The sequence below is a fragment of the Clupea harengus genome, unplaced genomic scaffold (genome assembly GCF_900700415.2).
Source record: "Clupea harengus unplaced genomic scaffold, Ch_v2.0.2, whole genome shotgun sequence".
Taxonomy (NCBI): Eukaryota; Metazoa; Chordata; class Actinopteri; order Clupeiformes; family Clupeidae; genus Clupea; species Clupea harengus.
The window spans coordinates 32501-45643 of record NW_024879796.1 but is presented as its reverse complement, the minus strand read 5'-3'; the positions used below and the strand labels follow the sequence as shown (position 1 = coordinate 45643).

Below are 13143 nucleotides of genomic sequence, written 5' to 3'. Positions count from 1 at the left end.
TCTTTAAGACGGCATCGAGACTGCGTCGGCGCCCCAGTGAAAGCGGACCTGTGGAAAGTGATTATTCAGGGTGCGCTGGGCCCCGGCCACAAGGCGCTCACTTTAGCCAGTGATGGCGGCAGCACTGTAAATAGCAGTGTCCGCTCTGCCGCGCATTCCTATTTTTAGCCCCTGACACACGGAGCACAAAACAGTGGCTTTAATGTCCTTTTGTGAAAGCGAGTCCATTAACTGTTAATGGCTCATACGGATGCCCCCCCCCCCTCTTCTACGGCATGATGACATGATGACAGATGTGTATGTGGGAAAATGTAAGAAAGATAAAAAGAAAGAAGAGCCAACTGTTTCCTCCTTTCTCTGGCATACAAAACAGCTGGGAATCGTCCAACGTGACACAGCCCATATGGAGCTGCGTCGTGTTCGGTCCTCCTCTCGCTCGCTCGCGCGCGCGCACACGCTAGCCTCCTCGAGTTCTCCATAGCATTTTTCCCTGAGAATAGCTCAGCATCTTCTCGGCGTGCTGCTCGTCTCTGTGCACAGCTGCTTCCCCCCCGCCTTCATCTTCATCAAAATGTGACAGACGTCCAATCGATGCGCCACCCTGCAACTTGAACTGAGTCATTCACAGACTGGCGCAGGAGGAGGAGGAAGGCCACCGTCAATGTACAGAGAGGGAACTTGGTCTCAGGAAATTCAGGAGATAGTCCTGGAAAATCAGCCCTCCTATCTTGCGTGGCTTCTGTAGAGAGCAAAGTAAGGAGCTCGGTTGATTGATGTTAGCTGCAGCTGTGCTTGTCACTGGTGCAGTTAATCTCAGGGCTGCGGTAAGGAGGTACGTTTTTCAGTAAAAGTGTGAGACTGTAGCCACAAGTGAAGTTCCGAGCAGCTTAGTTCCTAAGCACGACATAGCGTTTGTTTCCAATGCGCGTTGTTTTCCCTGACAGAGCCAGGTATGAAGCGTGCCCATCCACTGTCTTCAAACAGACATGGTTCCTGTGTGATGATCACCAAGGGAGTGTATATAATCAATAACTCATACATTTGCTATTGACTGAGATGGTTTCTAAAGCAGATGGCTTGGAATTGAATTTCTGTGCATGCCGTTGTCATGGAAGAAGCATCCTCCACAGAGCCTGCCTCTGCTCCCTGCTACAGGCTGGACTGGACGGTCTTGGACAGATCACTGGAGATGGGAGCTCACTGCCATTGGCTTACCATGGGGCCATAGTATACTGCAGCTTTACCTTAGCAGTGCCATTGGGTTGAGGGACATCACCCTCCCTGCCCCACCCAGTGCTGAATGAGGGGGTAACAGTTGTCAGTGAGGTCGGCTTAGCGCTTCTGACCCTGTGAAAGGGTCTCGTTGAGATTTTAATCTCATTAAATGGCCGGGTGTCACCTCCCTGAAGCGAGCGACAGGGGCAAAGTCACATCTTAAACGTGGGCCTTCAGTTAGCTGCCGAGCACACAATCCCTACAGCTGCTGGGACGCATTCCTTCACTGGGTCAAGCTCATCCACGGGGGCGTAGCGTAGGCTAACCCCAACGCTGACATATTGATGAAGTATGATGATACAATTCAGAAGTATGAATGTATTTTATATACACTGTCTATATCTAAATCTACATCTATATCCTCATTTATATCTGTATATACATCTTAGAGTCAGTAGGGTACAGTAGTAGTGCTCTCTGTTTACAAGGCTTATGTGATATTGGTGTGTGTGTGTGTGTGTGAGAGAGAGTGTGTGTGTATGGAGGCTACCTGTAATGCTAGCAGCCTGTTCAGTGGGAAGGCTGGGCTTACTTAGCTCTCCTAATGTCCCTGCCTAGCCCTCTCTGGCTGCGGATGTTGTCATGCTAAGTGGGTATTAGATGTCTGTAGTGTTATTACAATAAGTATCATAACTCGTTACAAAGAAAGACGTGTCTTCCAGCCTTGACTGCTCCTTGCGCGACTGCAATGCAAATGTGCTGCTTAAGTTTTAAAATATGTGCATTTATGAGGATAACCCCAAATGACAAGGACATCCCCGTTAAACACACACACATAAACACACACACACACACACACACACACACACACACACACACACACACACACACACACACACACACACACACACACACACACACTCGTTCTCTGAGCAATTCACCTACATTAAGCTGGCACACACACACACACACACACACACACACACACACACACACACACACACACACACAGCCTTCAATCCCTCCAACAACTGGCAAGTATCCAAATGTGTAGAGGAAATCACCCACAGTATATCTCTCTCGTACAGAGACCAACACACACACACACACACTCGCTCACTCAGTCACTAACACACACTCAAACACATACACACACACACGCACACACAAACACAGACACACAAACACACACTCTTTTGCAGACTTCAGTTGCCCATGAACACTGGCAAGTATCCATACGTTCAGAAGTTATCACCTACACTATCTCTCTTTTTCTCTCTCAGTATCACACACACACACACACACACACACGCCCACACACTCAAGCACACACGCGTGCGCGCGCACACACACACACACACACACACACACACACACACACACTTGCCATTTGCACAGCCTTCAATCCCCCTGAATACTGGCAAGAATCCATATTTTCAGAGGAAATCACCATATCTGTCTCACGCACACACACACACAAACACACACACACACACACACACACACACACACAAAGCAGACGTCACCTTTAGTGTAGGGTCCAGTGGGACCTGGCTGGCTGCTCTGGTTGTTGCAGAGCCGGGGGCCTGGTCCCTGCCGGCAGGCTGAGGAGCAGGCGAACTTCTGGATGATGAATGCTGTGTTCCTGCGCTCCATGGGGAGTCCTCGTGTCCTCCTGTCTACTGTGGAGACTCACCTGGGACATGGCTGATCCCCTGCACAAGCTCACATACACACACTGATACTTAGCCGTGTTGTTTTATATAAATGACTTCATGTCAAAAAAATAAATACAAATATAGTATATATATATATATTAAAATGATTATAATAAAAAAGGACAGCCGGACAGGATAGTGGATAACCAGTTGTAGTATGAGTAGAGGGAGCAACATTTTGGAAAGAAAGACTCAACCCCATAAGTAGTAGTAGTCCTTTTTAGTCCTTTTATTGTTACAGCCCAAGTACACAAGTACCTGCAACATAGCCTGTCGCATAGTAAACTAGAGAAAATGGCAATCCACCCGTCCATACATATACACATACATCTGACAAGGGGGTAGACAGGACGGGAAGTAAGATAGCTATAGTTCTCAGACTCAACCCTATAAGTAGATAGCTATAGTATATAGTATAGTATATAAGAATCAACCCTATATTAGATAGCTATAGGATACAGTATAGTATATAAGAATCAACACTATAAGTAAGATAGCTATAGTTCTCAGAAGGGCCTCTGGGCTACGGCGCCTGACTTCCTGTTCCAAACGTTCCACCAACTAAGAACACCAGTTACTGTCCACATCCGTGGGTGTTCAGATGGCATTGAAACCTGCATTTCAGAAACTCCTTCTCTCAAGACGAGATCTAGGCTCCCCCTCTCCCCCCCACCCCTGTGCAGCCTGCACGTGCCGTAGTACATCTGTATCACTGATCTGTTCTGAATCTGGTTTGTTTGGGGATGGAGATACACGTGTGATGTACAGAGAGCTGGCCATTGTGTGAGCCCCCCCCCCGCCAACCAACGGCACAAGGAATTTAGCATCTTACCCCCTGTGTAGCGAAAGAAAATGATCTCCCTCTCAAAGATGAGAGAGTGCCATGAGTGCCACTCACGCTTGACCTTCAGTCAGTCAGGACTCCAGAACAGTTTAGGTTAAGGGCAGGGTAGTTCTGATCTCAGATCAGAGCCCATAGACACACACGCACACACACACACACACACACACACACCATACAGGACATTACAGCTGCCCTGGAAGGTGGTCTGATTCACTATAATCTCAGAGGTGTGTTCTTTTTCAAAAGTACAACCTGATTCAGGAGATAACCCCCTCCCCCCCCCCCTAAACACACAGAGTACGAGGGAATGCTATTTTCACCACCATCTTTTTTTTTTTTTATCTCTGTCTTTCTTCACTCTCTATTCCTGTCTCCATTTCTAAACCTCTTTCCCCTTTCTTGCTCACTCTGCCTCTCTCTCCATCTTTCTCTCTGTCTCTCCCTTTCTCTCTCTTTCTCCCTGTGTGCCTCTCTCTCTCCCTCTCTCCCTCCCTGTGTGCCTCTCTCTCTCTCGCTCTCCCTCTCTCTCTCCCTGCTACTGTGCCATTGTTATGCTTTTGTCAGAGCCTCATGAATAACATTCTAAAAATTAATGGGTTGGGGTTCTGGAGAAGCCGTAGACCCAGTGAAGTGAAAACACCCATGCCAGTGTTTCATTACTGACGTTTCGACATTCTGTTATTATATCTGGAGAGCGTCCAGACATTTGCAGCCGAAATATCTAAAAATGATAAGTTCTCAAACGCCTTTTGTCACCAGCCATTATCACAATGGCAAGGAAGAGAAATCATTCAAAATGGTAGTTCAGCTATCACTCAAGGGAACTCCCACCTCGAACAGTACTTTCGCAAGAGCTGGTTCTGTTTGTTTGTGTGTATATTTACTCGGACGGAGCAGCAACCTTGTGTGTGTGTGTGTGTGTGTTTTGGACTTGGTGAACCATCGTTGTTTGTGCTGGTGGGTTCGGGCAGCAGTATGGCTCAGGCAATGTGATTTGAAGGGCAGGGACAGCGCTGCCTGCATGCATGGCAGATCGTATGTAAAACTGGGTCAGTTATTTTTTCCCTGTCTTCCCGGAGTGTTGTTTTCAATTATTTATTTTATTAAAGCTCTTACCTGTGTGTTTACTCCGTGAAATTCCATTTTTTTCCCCGAACTTCTCGAGGGCAGGAGGAAAAGTGTTCAAATCAAGCGGCATCCGCTGATGGCTAATATGGCCTCGGCCAAACCACTGCATTCCTGTGGCAGCAGGCCTCATAGGCCAGAGAGGGGCTACTGATTACTAACAGACATTTGGTGGAATTACGGAAACAGTAGGCCTAGGCTTTGCTGGTGTGGTTGGTCCCATCTAACACAAGCAGGAATGAACGTACTGGCATGAGTATCAAGACAGTTACTTATGAAATCTGATCCAGAACGCCCACACGCACACATTTAAGGATTTAGCTGGCACAGGACGCTGTTAGCGACGAGTAAAGGAAGACTACTCCGTTACCTGTTACTATTTTGTTTTTCTTCCTCTGCTGGAAAACTGCTGTGCTTGTAACAAACCTTTCACGAAGAGTAACTTAGTGAATATGTCCACCACACCTGTCAGGGGAAAGCCTCCCTTCAGCCTGTCTGTCTTAGCATGGATGATGTGTAATCTTCCCATCAGGCCTGACAGACAGGTTCTCACTGCCAGCCAGCCAGCCAGCCAGTGGCTGCTGCTTAATTCCAGGCAGGTGTTTCTCCTCCCGGCTCTGGGGTGCCTCCTGTGGCTCGTTGTGAAGACATCACGCCTCTGCCTCTTCTTGGCCTTCTGGGATGGCACCAGAGCATAGGACGAGCACCGCCAAGATGTCAATCATTTATTTCAGCATTTTGTTATACACAAACATGAAATGCAGCAGTGAAACACATCATTGATTATTTGGACATGCTCAAAACAAACAAACAAACAAACAAACACTAGGAATAATCCAGACAGGCTCAACTGAGTGTTGAGTAACAGCAGGCACTTTTATTCACACAACTCCGGGGGAAGGTGAGCACGTTCTCAGATCAAAGTTCCAAAGCGCAGAGGGTTGAGCCGCCTCTTAAACCATCCTCATTTCGTATAATTTGCGTAGAGTCACATTGTCATCGTGGCCTAGGTGGTACACACAGGTCTCAAACTCATGAGTTCAACCACACACACACAAATAACGTGCTCAGAAATCAGACTTGACAGGAAAACACCTTTTTTGACCACAATATCTGAAGCACTTCCATAGTTTAGGCCTCCGCACGTTACAGTTTATCACATAACACATTAACAGTTTTATTGAAGTATTATCAATTTCCTACACTCACTTCCTCACTCTGATTCTTCTCAATCTGTTCACTCGGTGGGCTGGCGTGGATTAGACATTGGCTCGTTTTTTGGGGCAGGTTGTGTGTTATGTGGTGATTTGCACACCTTGTGTCGATGTTTGCTTTTCTCTGAATCTCAGTACTCCTGGACACACCCTGTGTCGATGTTTGCTGTTCTCTGAATCTCTGTACTCCTGGACATTTTTGGTATGGCGTGTTGCGTTGGCCAGAGGCCCCGGCGTGGTTGGTTCTCGGCTTGACAGCCTGGGTTACAGTCTCTCGGTTCCTCTCTGCGGAGTTCTGGCATGCTGCTTCAGCCTGGCTGGGATGCTGGGGAGCTGAACATTCTGTTTCCTTTCCCCTTCACATGGCCACACCTAAGAGGGAGAGAAAGAGAAGAGAGAGAGAGAGAAATAAAAGTGAGAGGTAGAGGAGGAAAGGAAGATATGACCAAGGAGAAGAACAGAGGGGATAGAGAGAGAGAGAGAGAGAGAGCAAGAGTCAAAAGAGTCATCCTTGAAAAGGATGGGGAAGTGTCTGAGATTGCTAATGTGTATACATGTGTGTGATAATGTGTGTGTGTGTGTGTGTGAGTGTTTGTGTTTGTGTGTGTGTGTGTGTGTGTGTGTGTGTGTGTGTGTAGCTGGGTTTCCATCCAACTTGCATATTTAAGCGCGTTTGTGAACATTTGGCTAAAAGAGATGCGAGTCTGTGTGTGCTTCCATCCGCTGTGTTATGCTAATGAAAAAGGGCCACTCTTCTAATCAAGGGAGGAGTTGTGAACAGAATTTGAGGTTGTCAGGGCAACTTAAACGGAACACAAAAAACAAAAAAAAAAAACGTTCCCATCAACCTTAGTGGCATCATACCCTATGTCCTTGACTTTCAGTTTCCTATTCAAATGATCAAATTCGCATTAAGAAGTTGGATGGAAACCCATGGGTGTGTGTGTGTGTGAGTGTGTGTGTGTGTGTGTGTGTGTGTGTGTGAGAGTGAGTGTGTGTGAGTGTGTGTGAGACAGAGAGACTGAGCAGACTGACTTCCTGAGAGTGTAGCCTATCAGCATGTCTGCACGCAGTAGCAGGTGATTGGCTATCAGGTTTGACTTCATTGAGAGACCAAGATGAGCTCTTTTTGGCTCATTGATTTTAGACGCGGTGACAGGATCTGCTACAGAGAGCGAAGGATGCAGCAAGCCCAGGGCGAGAGAGATGGAGGGATAGAGAAGCCGAGGGCAGGAGCGAGAGATGGAGGGATAGAGAAGCCGAGGGCAGGAGGGAGAGATGGAGGAATGGTACACCTGACCTTTCTGACTCCAGCCAAGGGGCCTCGTTTTTGCTGCAAAATATAGAAGCAGAAACACGTTCGAACCACACAACCCTAAAGTTGGCCGTCTCAGATTTTGAATGTGCGCGTTCGAACCACACAACCCTGAAGTGGCCGTCTCAGATTTGTTTTCTGGCTTTGTTGTATCATGTAGAGCTGCTGTCATTGATCGGAGGGATTGTTACAGGTCATTAGGTTTGATTTGTGCAAAGTCATAACCCATACTTACACACAAAGCAATTAGAACAATATTGGATATTCAGCATTTTTATAATATCAGTTACCTGCCAATATTGAACAGTATATGAAGCGAATCTATAATGTTGAGTCTCTACAGGCCAGGAAGCATCCTTTGGTACAGTTACTCACCACAATTTAATCCCAGCATTCCACCTGTTCCTGGTGTACATCTCTTAGCAAGGTAGTGGATCTATCCCTTTCACCTGGTGTATGGTGTGGCACTGTTAGGTGTGTGTGTGTGTGTGTGTGTATGGTGTGGCACTGTTAGGTGTGTGTGTGTGTGTGTAAGGTGTGGCACTGTTAGGTGTGTGTGACGGTTTAATAACTCGTCCCCAATCACAAGACAGAGCGGCAGACAGCTAGAGTGTGTGTGAAAGGCCCGTGGTGTATCAGAGTGGCCGGGACGAGGAGTGTGCTGCCAGAAACACACACACACCCCCACACACAACATACACACCACACACACACACACACACACACGACTGACACACACATACACACACACACATACACACACACACACACACACACACACAACACACACACACACACACACACACATGACTGACACACACACACACACACACGCACACACACACACCCACAGCAAGTGAGAGAGGCAACGTGAGTCAGAGAGAGGGAGAGGGCCATTTGAGTCAAGGAGACAGGCAGCCGGCCTATTCAGACATGTTTTTCATAATGCTCTCAAACCTCTGTCTGTTTTGCAAGGTCAGTGTCAAGCCTTTACTCCAAGCTCTCTTCAAGGGGATTGGGAATTACTGAAGGCCAAATAATACAATATTATCACAATACTTGAAACATGATACAATTGTCATGTAATTTGCTCCATATTGCAGTGCAATATACTGTAGGATATTTCGATCAATACACTTGAATCAAAAGAGCAACCATATCTAAATACGTTGGTAGCATTCTAAGTGCCATATTGTGGATGATGAAAGAAACTGATTTTTGTTTTCTTGGTAGTCTCTTAATTGAATGAAAGTACGTAGAAAATGTTCAGTAAAAGCCTCTATGTCAACAGATTTATAAGTATGTACTTGATGTAGTCGTTGGAGGTTTTCATTCAGTGCAAGTTACAGTACACATTACATAGTATTGATCTTATAGATTTTTTAGGTTTATCTTATAGGTCTTATTTTTATCATATCCTCAATAAAGGAGCGGTGGCCAATGCAGCCTTAAAGGTCCATCCTCTAAATGCTGAGCAGTTCACCAGAAAGAGTGTCATAGAAATAAGCCAAAGGGGAAGCCTAGAGTTGTATCAGGGCTGCACTCAGTTGCCCTGTGAAGGTACCTGTACATTGATAAACAGATTGGTTGCCATGGTGCCCCAATCCCATCCTGGCCATGTTGTCACAGTCCCAAAGGATCGTGGGACAGCATGAACTGCAGAGCGATTCCTAGACACCATTGTGAGATCCAGGCATAAAGCTCTGTCCCTGTGTCTGACATAAGAACGTAGCATTTAGCACCCTGACACATGGCATATTTATGTTAAGACAAGCAGTATGCCATTCCTGCCTGTATATTGTTTGTCTGTCTGTCCTGGGATTAGACAGGATATGGACTGTATATTATGATGATGAGTTGTCTGAAGTGTTTTCTGAAGTCTGGATGAAAGGGGAGCCTTGATTCCTGCGGTTCTAAGTAGGACAGTCTGTGGAAATCTGTATCAAAGAATGTGCACTTCATTATTGTTTGTGGAAAACACTGGAGACCTTGAAAAGAAGCTGTGTCTGAAATATAAAACTATACTGTTACTGTATATTTACTGTGTATTCCACCACTGCTTGAAATGGGTTTAATTCATTCTTCGTGCCAGAGGCTAAACTGACTTAGGCTAATGATCACAATATCAATATCACACTGCCAACTTTAGTTATTTTAATTTCTATTTGGTGACAAAATGACGTAGGCAATCACCAATACAAAACACACAGCATTGGAAGGCATCACGGTCACCATGGAGACCAGGTGCTGCCGCTGAGTGGGTACTTCCTGCCTCTGGGGTGGGCTTCAAGGTCATGTGAGGTCACTTGCATTTCCCTTTGGATTGCCGCCTGTGTAGATGCGGCCCTGGGGTCGGCCTGGGGTCAAGGTCTCGATTGACAGGCGCGCTAACAGACTGGCAATGGATGGCGTTGGGCGTGGGTTTTACAGGCGGCCATTAACCTGTATCTCATTGGCACATCTCCTCTCTCTAACACCTCCTCCGCCTTCTCCTCACTCCTTACCTAAAATGGCTTCGTTTTCTTTCATCAAGCTTTTCTATCACATGATTTTACTGACCTGCTTCTTCTTCATTTATTTGCAATTTAATCATATTTTGTTCTTTCTTTTTCCCATTTTCCTTTCAACTTGATCCTTTTTTTATCCTCTCCATCTCTTACCCTCTTCTCACATCCCTTGGCCTATCTATCTATCCATCCTTCCCTCCCTCCCTCCTAACTCTTCTTCTACCCCTCCCGCCCTCCTTCTCACTCCCCTCCCTCTCCGCCATCTTGTCTTCTTCAGCTGGGTTTGTGAAGTCGCCCATGTCTGAGACGAAGCTGACAGGGGACACGTTTGAGCTGTACTGCGACGTGGTGGGCAACCCCACGCCGGAGATCCAGTGGTGGTACGCCGAGGTCAACCGCGCCGACTCCTTCAAGCAGCTGTGGGACGGCGCGCGCAAGCGCCGCGTCTCCATCAACACGGCGTACGGCAGCAACGGCGTGAGCGTCCTGGGCATCACGCAGCTCAAGCTGGAGGACTCCGGGACCTACGAGTGTCGGGCCAGCAACGACCCGCGCCGTAACGACCTGCGGCAGAACCCGGCCCAGACATGGATCCGCGCCCAAGCCACCATAACCGTCCTGCAGAGTGAGTGGGTCTATGTCCCGTACCGCCTAGATGGTCACACAGACAAAATGAGATATAAAACAAAAGCAAATCTAGGGCTAACTAAACTGCTACCACCTACCTCAGACAACTACACACCCTACCACCACCTACCACTTCATACACTTGCACACCACATGTTTCACCACACACAAATGTCCGTACAACGCCCTCCTTGTTTGTCCCCCTCATGTGACTGTGTGCAAATTGAAGGAGACAAAACATGAATCCAGAACCTCTATTGCATTTGGGCTCCATTTTGAATCTAAGTTTCCCCTGACATTTGTGAGAAGAACATCTGAGCACTTTACATGTGTATTATTCTGAGGTCTTTCTGTATATTGCCTTCTTGCTCTTGGTGTGATATTTTTTTTAGTATTGTTTTGACTGTGATATGATCCTACTGTACTGTGTCCCCCTTCCCAGAATTCCCAGAAACTGAGGATTCACTGAATTCACTAGACATTCAGAAGCCCCATTGCAAACTCCACCCCCCCAAGAAAAAAAACAACCCTCTCTCTTCTCCTCCTGGAGCCTCTTGTTGTGGATGAGCACAAACCCAGTTCACGTCCTCCTCTCCCCCCCACCCCAGTCTCTCTGCCCCCCCCCCCCCCCCTCGCTTCATCCCTGGCTGCCCTGTACTACCTCTGTGGCTTTCTGTCTCACGTGTCTTACAAACAACAACAAACAGCAACAACCACACTTTTTTTTGACTTCGTTATTCTATTTTATTTTACATATTCCTTTTTAGCGTATCTTCCTAAAGAGAACGTTTTGTCATGTCATGTGGGTTTAATTTGCTTCAAAGCCAAAGTCTTGCAAAGTCTGTCTGCAACCCTGTAGGCCTCTAGAGGCTGTTGGTTCTCTGGATGCTTTGAATGTGTGTCGTAGTATTTCTTTGTCTCCCCCCCCCCCTCCCTGTTTATTTAAGTTGATTTGTGTCCGTGCTCTATGTACCGTTCAAGGGTTGCAGGGAAGTGTGAGTAGAAGACACAAGGAAGGGGTCATTCAGTTTACAGACAGTACCTCTATGTAAACAAGTAAACAACAATGACAACAACAACAACAACAACAACAAATAAATACTGCATAATGCAAAATGAAAAAAAGAACGATTGCTCCCCAGTTCTGTCCTCTGTAGCGCCTCGCCTGATAAGACAGTCACCTCGTCTCTGGCGGGGCAGAGGTTTGTTTTGTCTGCCCGCAGAGCAGTATCCGTGGCGGGAGAGTCTCTTGACCGGCTCGCCCACGTTTAACCTTGTGCCTTCTCTTACTTCTCATCTCTGTGGTGGTGTATCAGTAATGACATTATATATATACAGTACATACATACATACTTCCTCTCTCCACCGTTCTCTGTGCACATGAAAATCCTCCGGCAGTGTTATGGTGTCATCCTGGATCACTGATGCCATCGGCAGCCCTGCCACCAGGGCCAGTGTTTCTGATGGGGTGCGTTGGCCCGGTAGGCTCATTATACAGACTGCAAGGAGAGGTCGAGCACTCTGATGACCATCCTGTTGTGGGCTTTTTTTAACACCAACTAAACACCAACTAATATGGGGCGACAGTGGTACAGTGGTAGATAAGTCGTTTAGTAATCAGAAGATTGCTAGTTCGATTCCCTGTCGAAGCGTCCTTGAGCAAGACACTGAACCCCTAATTGCTCCTGATGTGCAGTGTGCCATCAGTGTAAAATGTAAAATGTGTATACATTGTAAGTCGCACATATGTATGTTTGGATAAAAGCTGCTAAATGACTAAATGTAAATTACGCCTTAAATGTTGCACTCCAACAGTTTCAGCATGCCTCCCTAAACTGCTGTTACCATATCAACCTGACAGCTACATGAGTCTACCTGTCCTGTCGACTCACTCACATCTCAATGCTTAAGATATAAATAACGTTCTGAACTGGGGCACGACTGCCCTTAGTTATCAGAGTTTAGTGAGGGGTAATCTACGCTATATGGTGATTTTTAAACCACCTAGCGATCATGCAGACTAGAGATGAGTTATTCATGGAAAAATTATAAATTAATCCCCTGAAGTAAAAATTCTTTCGATTATGAAACATATTTTGTCATTACTGACACTAAGTGTTCCCATATTATATATACATGTAATACACGCAGTGCGAATGCATTCATGGTATATGCGTAATATCACATGTATATAACGGGCTATACATGCTGATGACACCCGGACTGGAATGTATAGTCTGTGGTCTAAAGAGATTGTTCTGACATGTGGTCTTGTTTTAGCTTGAAGCTGTATTTTTACATGTAGGATTGTGATTGGCTTAGATCTGCCATAGCGCTGTGATTGGCTTAGATCTGCCACGGCGCTGTGATTGGCTTAGATCTGCCACGGCGCTGTGATTGGCTTAGATCTGCCACAGCGCTGTGATTGGCTTAGATCTGCCACAGCGCTGTGATTGGCTTAGATCTGCCACGGCGCTGTGATTGGCTTAGATCTGCCACAGCACTGTGATTGGCTTAGATCTGCCATAGCGCTGTGATTGGCTTAGATCTGCCATAGCGCTGTGTATCAAACTCCTCC

The 13143-nt window shown here is 46.5% G+C and overlaps 1 protein-coding gene across 1 annotated transcript in view; it reads left to right on the top strand.

The window, feature by feature from the left end:
• nptnb (neuroplastin b) overlaps nt 1–13143 on the top strand; it is a 44548-nt gene that overhangs the window by 4541 nt on the left and 26864 nt on the right. Inside the window, 1 exon segment of the mRNA XM_012814718.3 lies at nt 10216–10563. Coding sequence (XP_012670172.3) covers nt 10216–10563 — 348 coding nt within the window.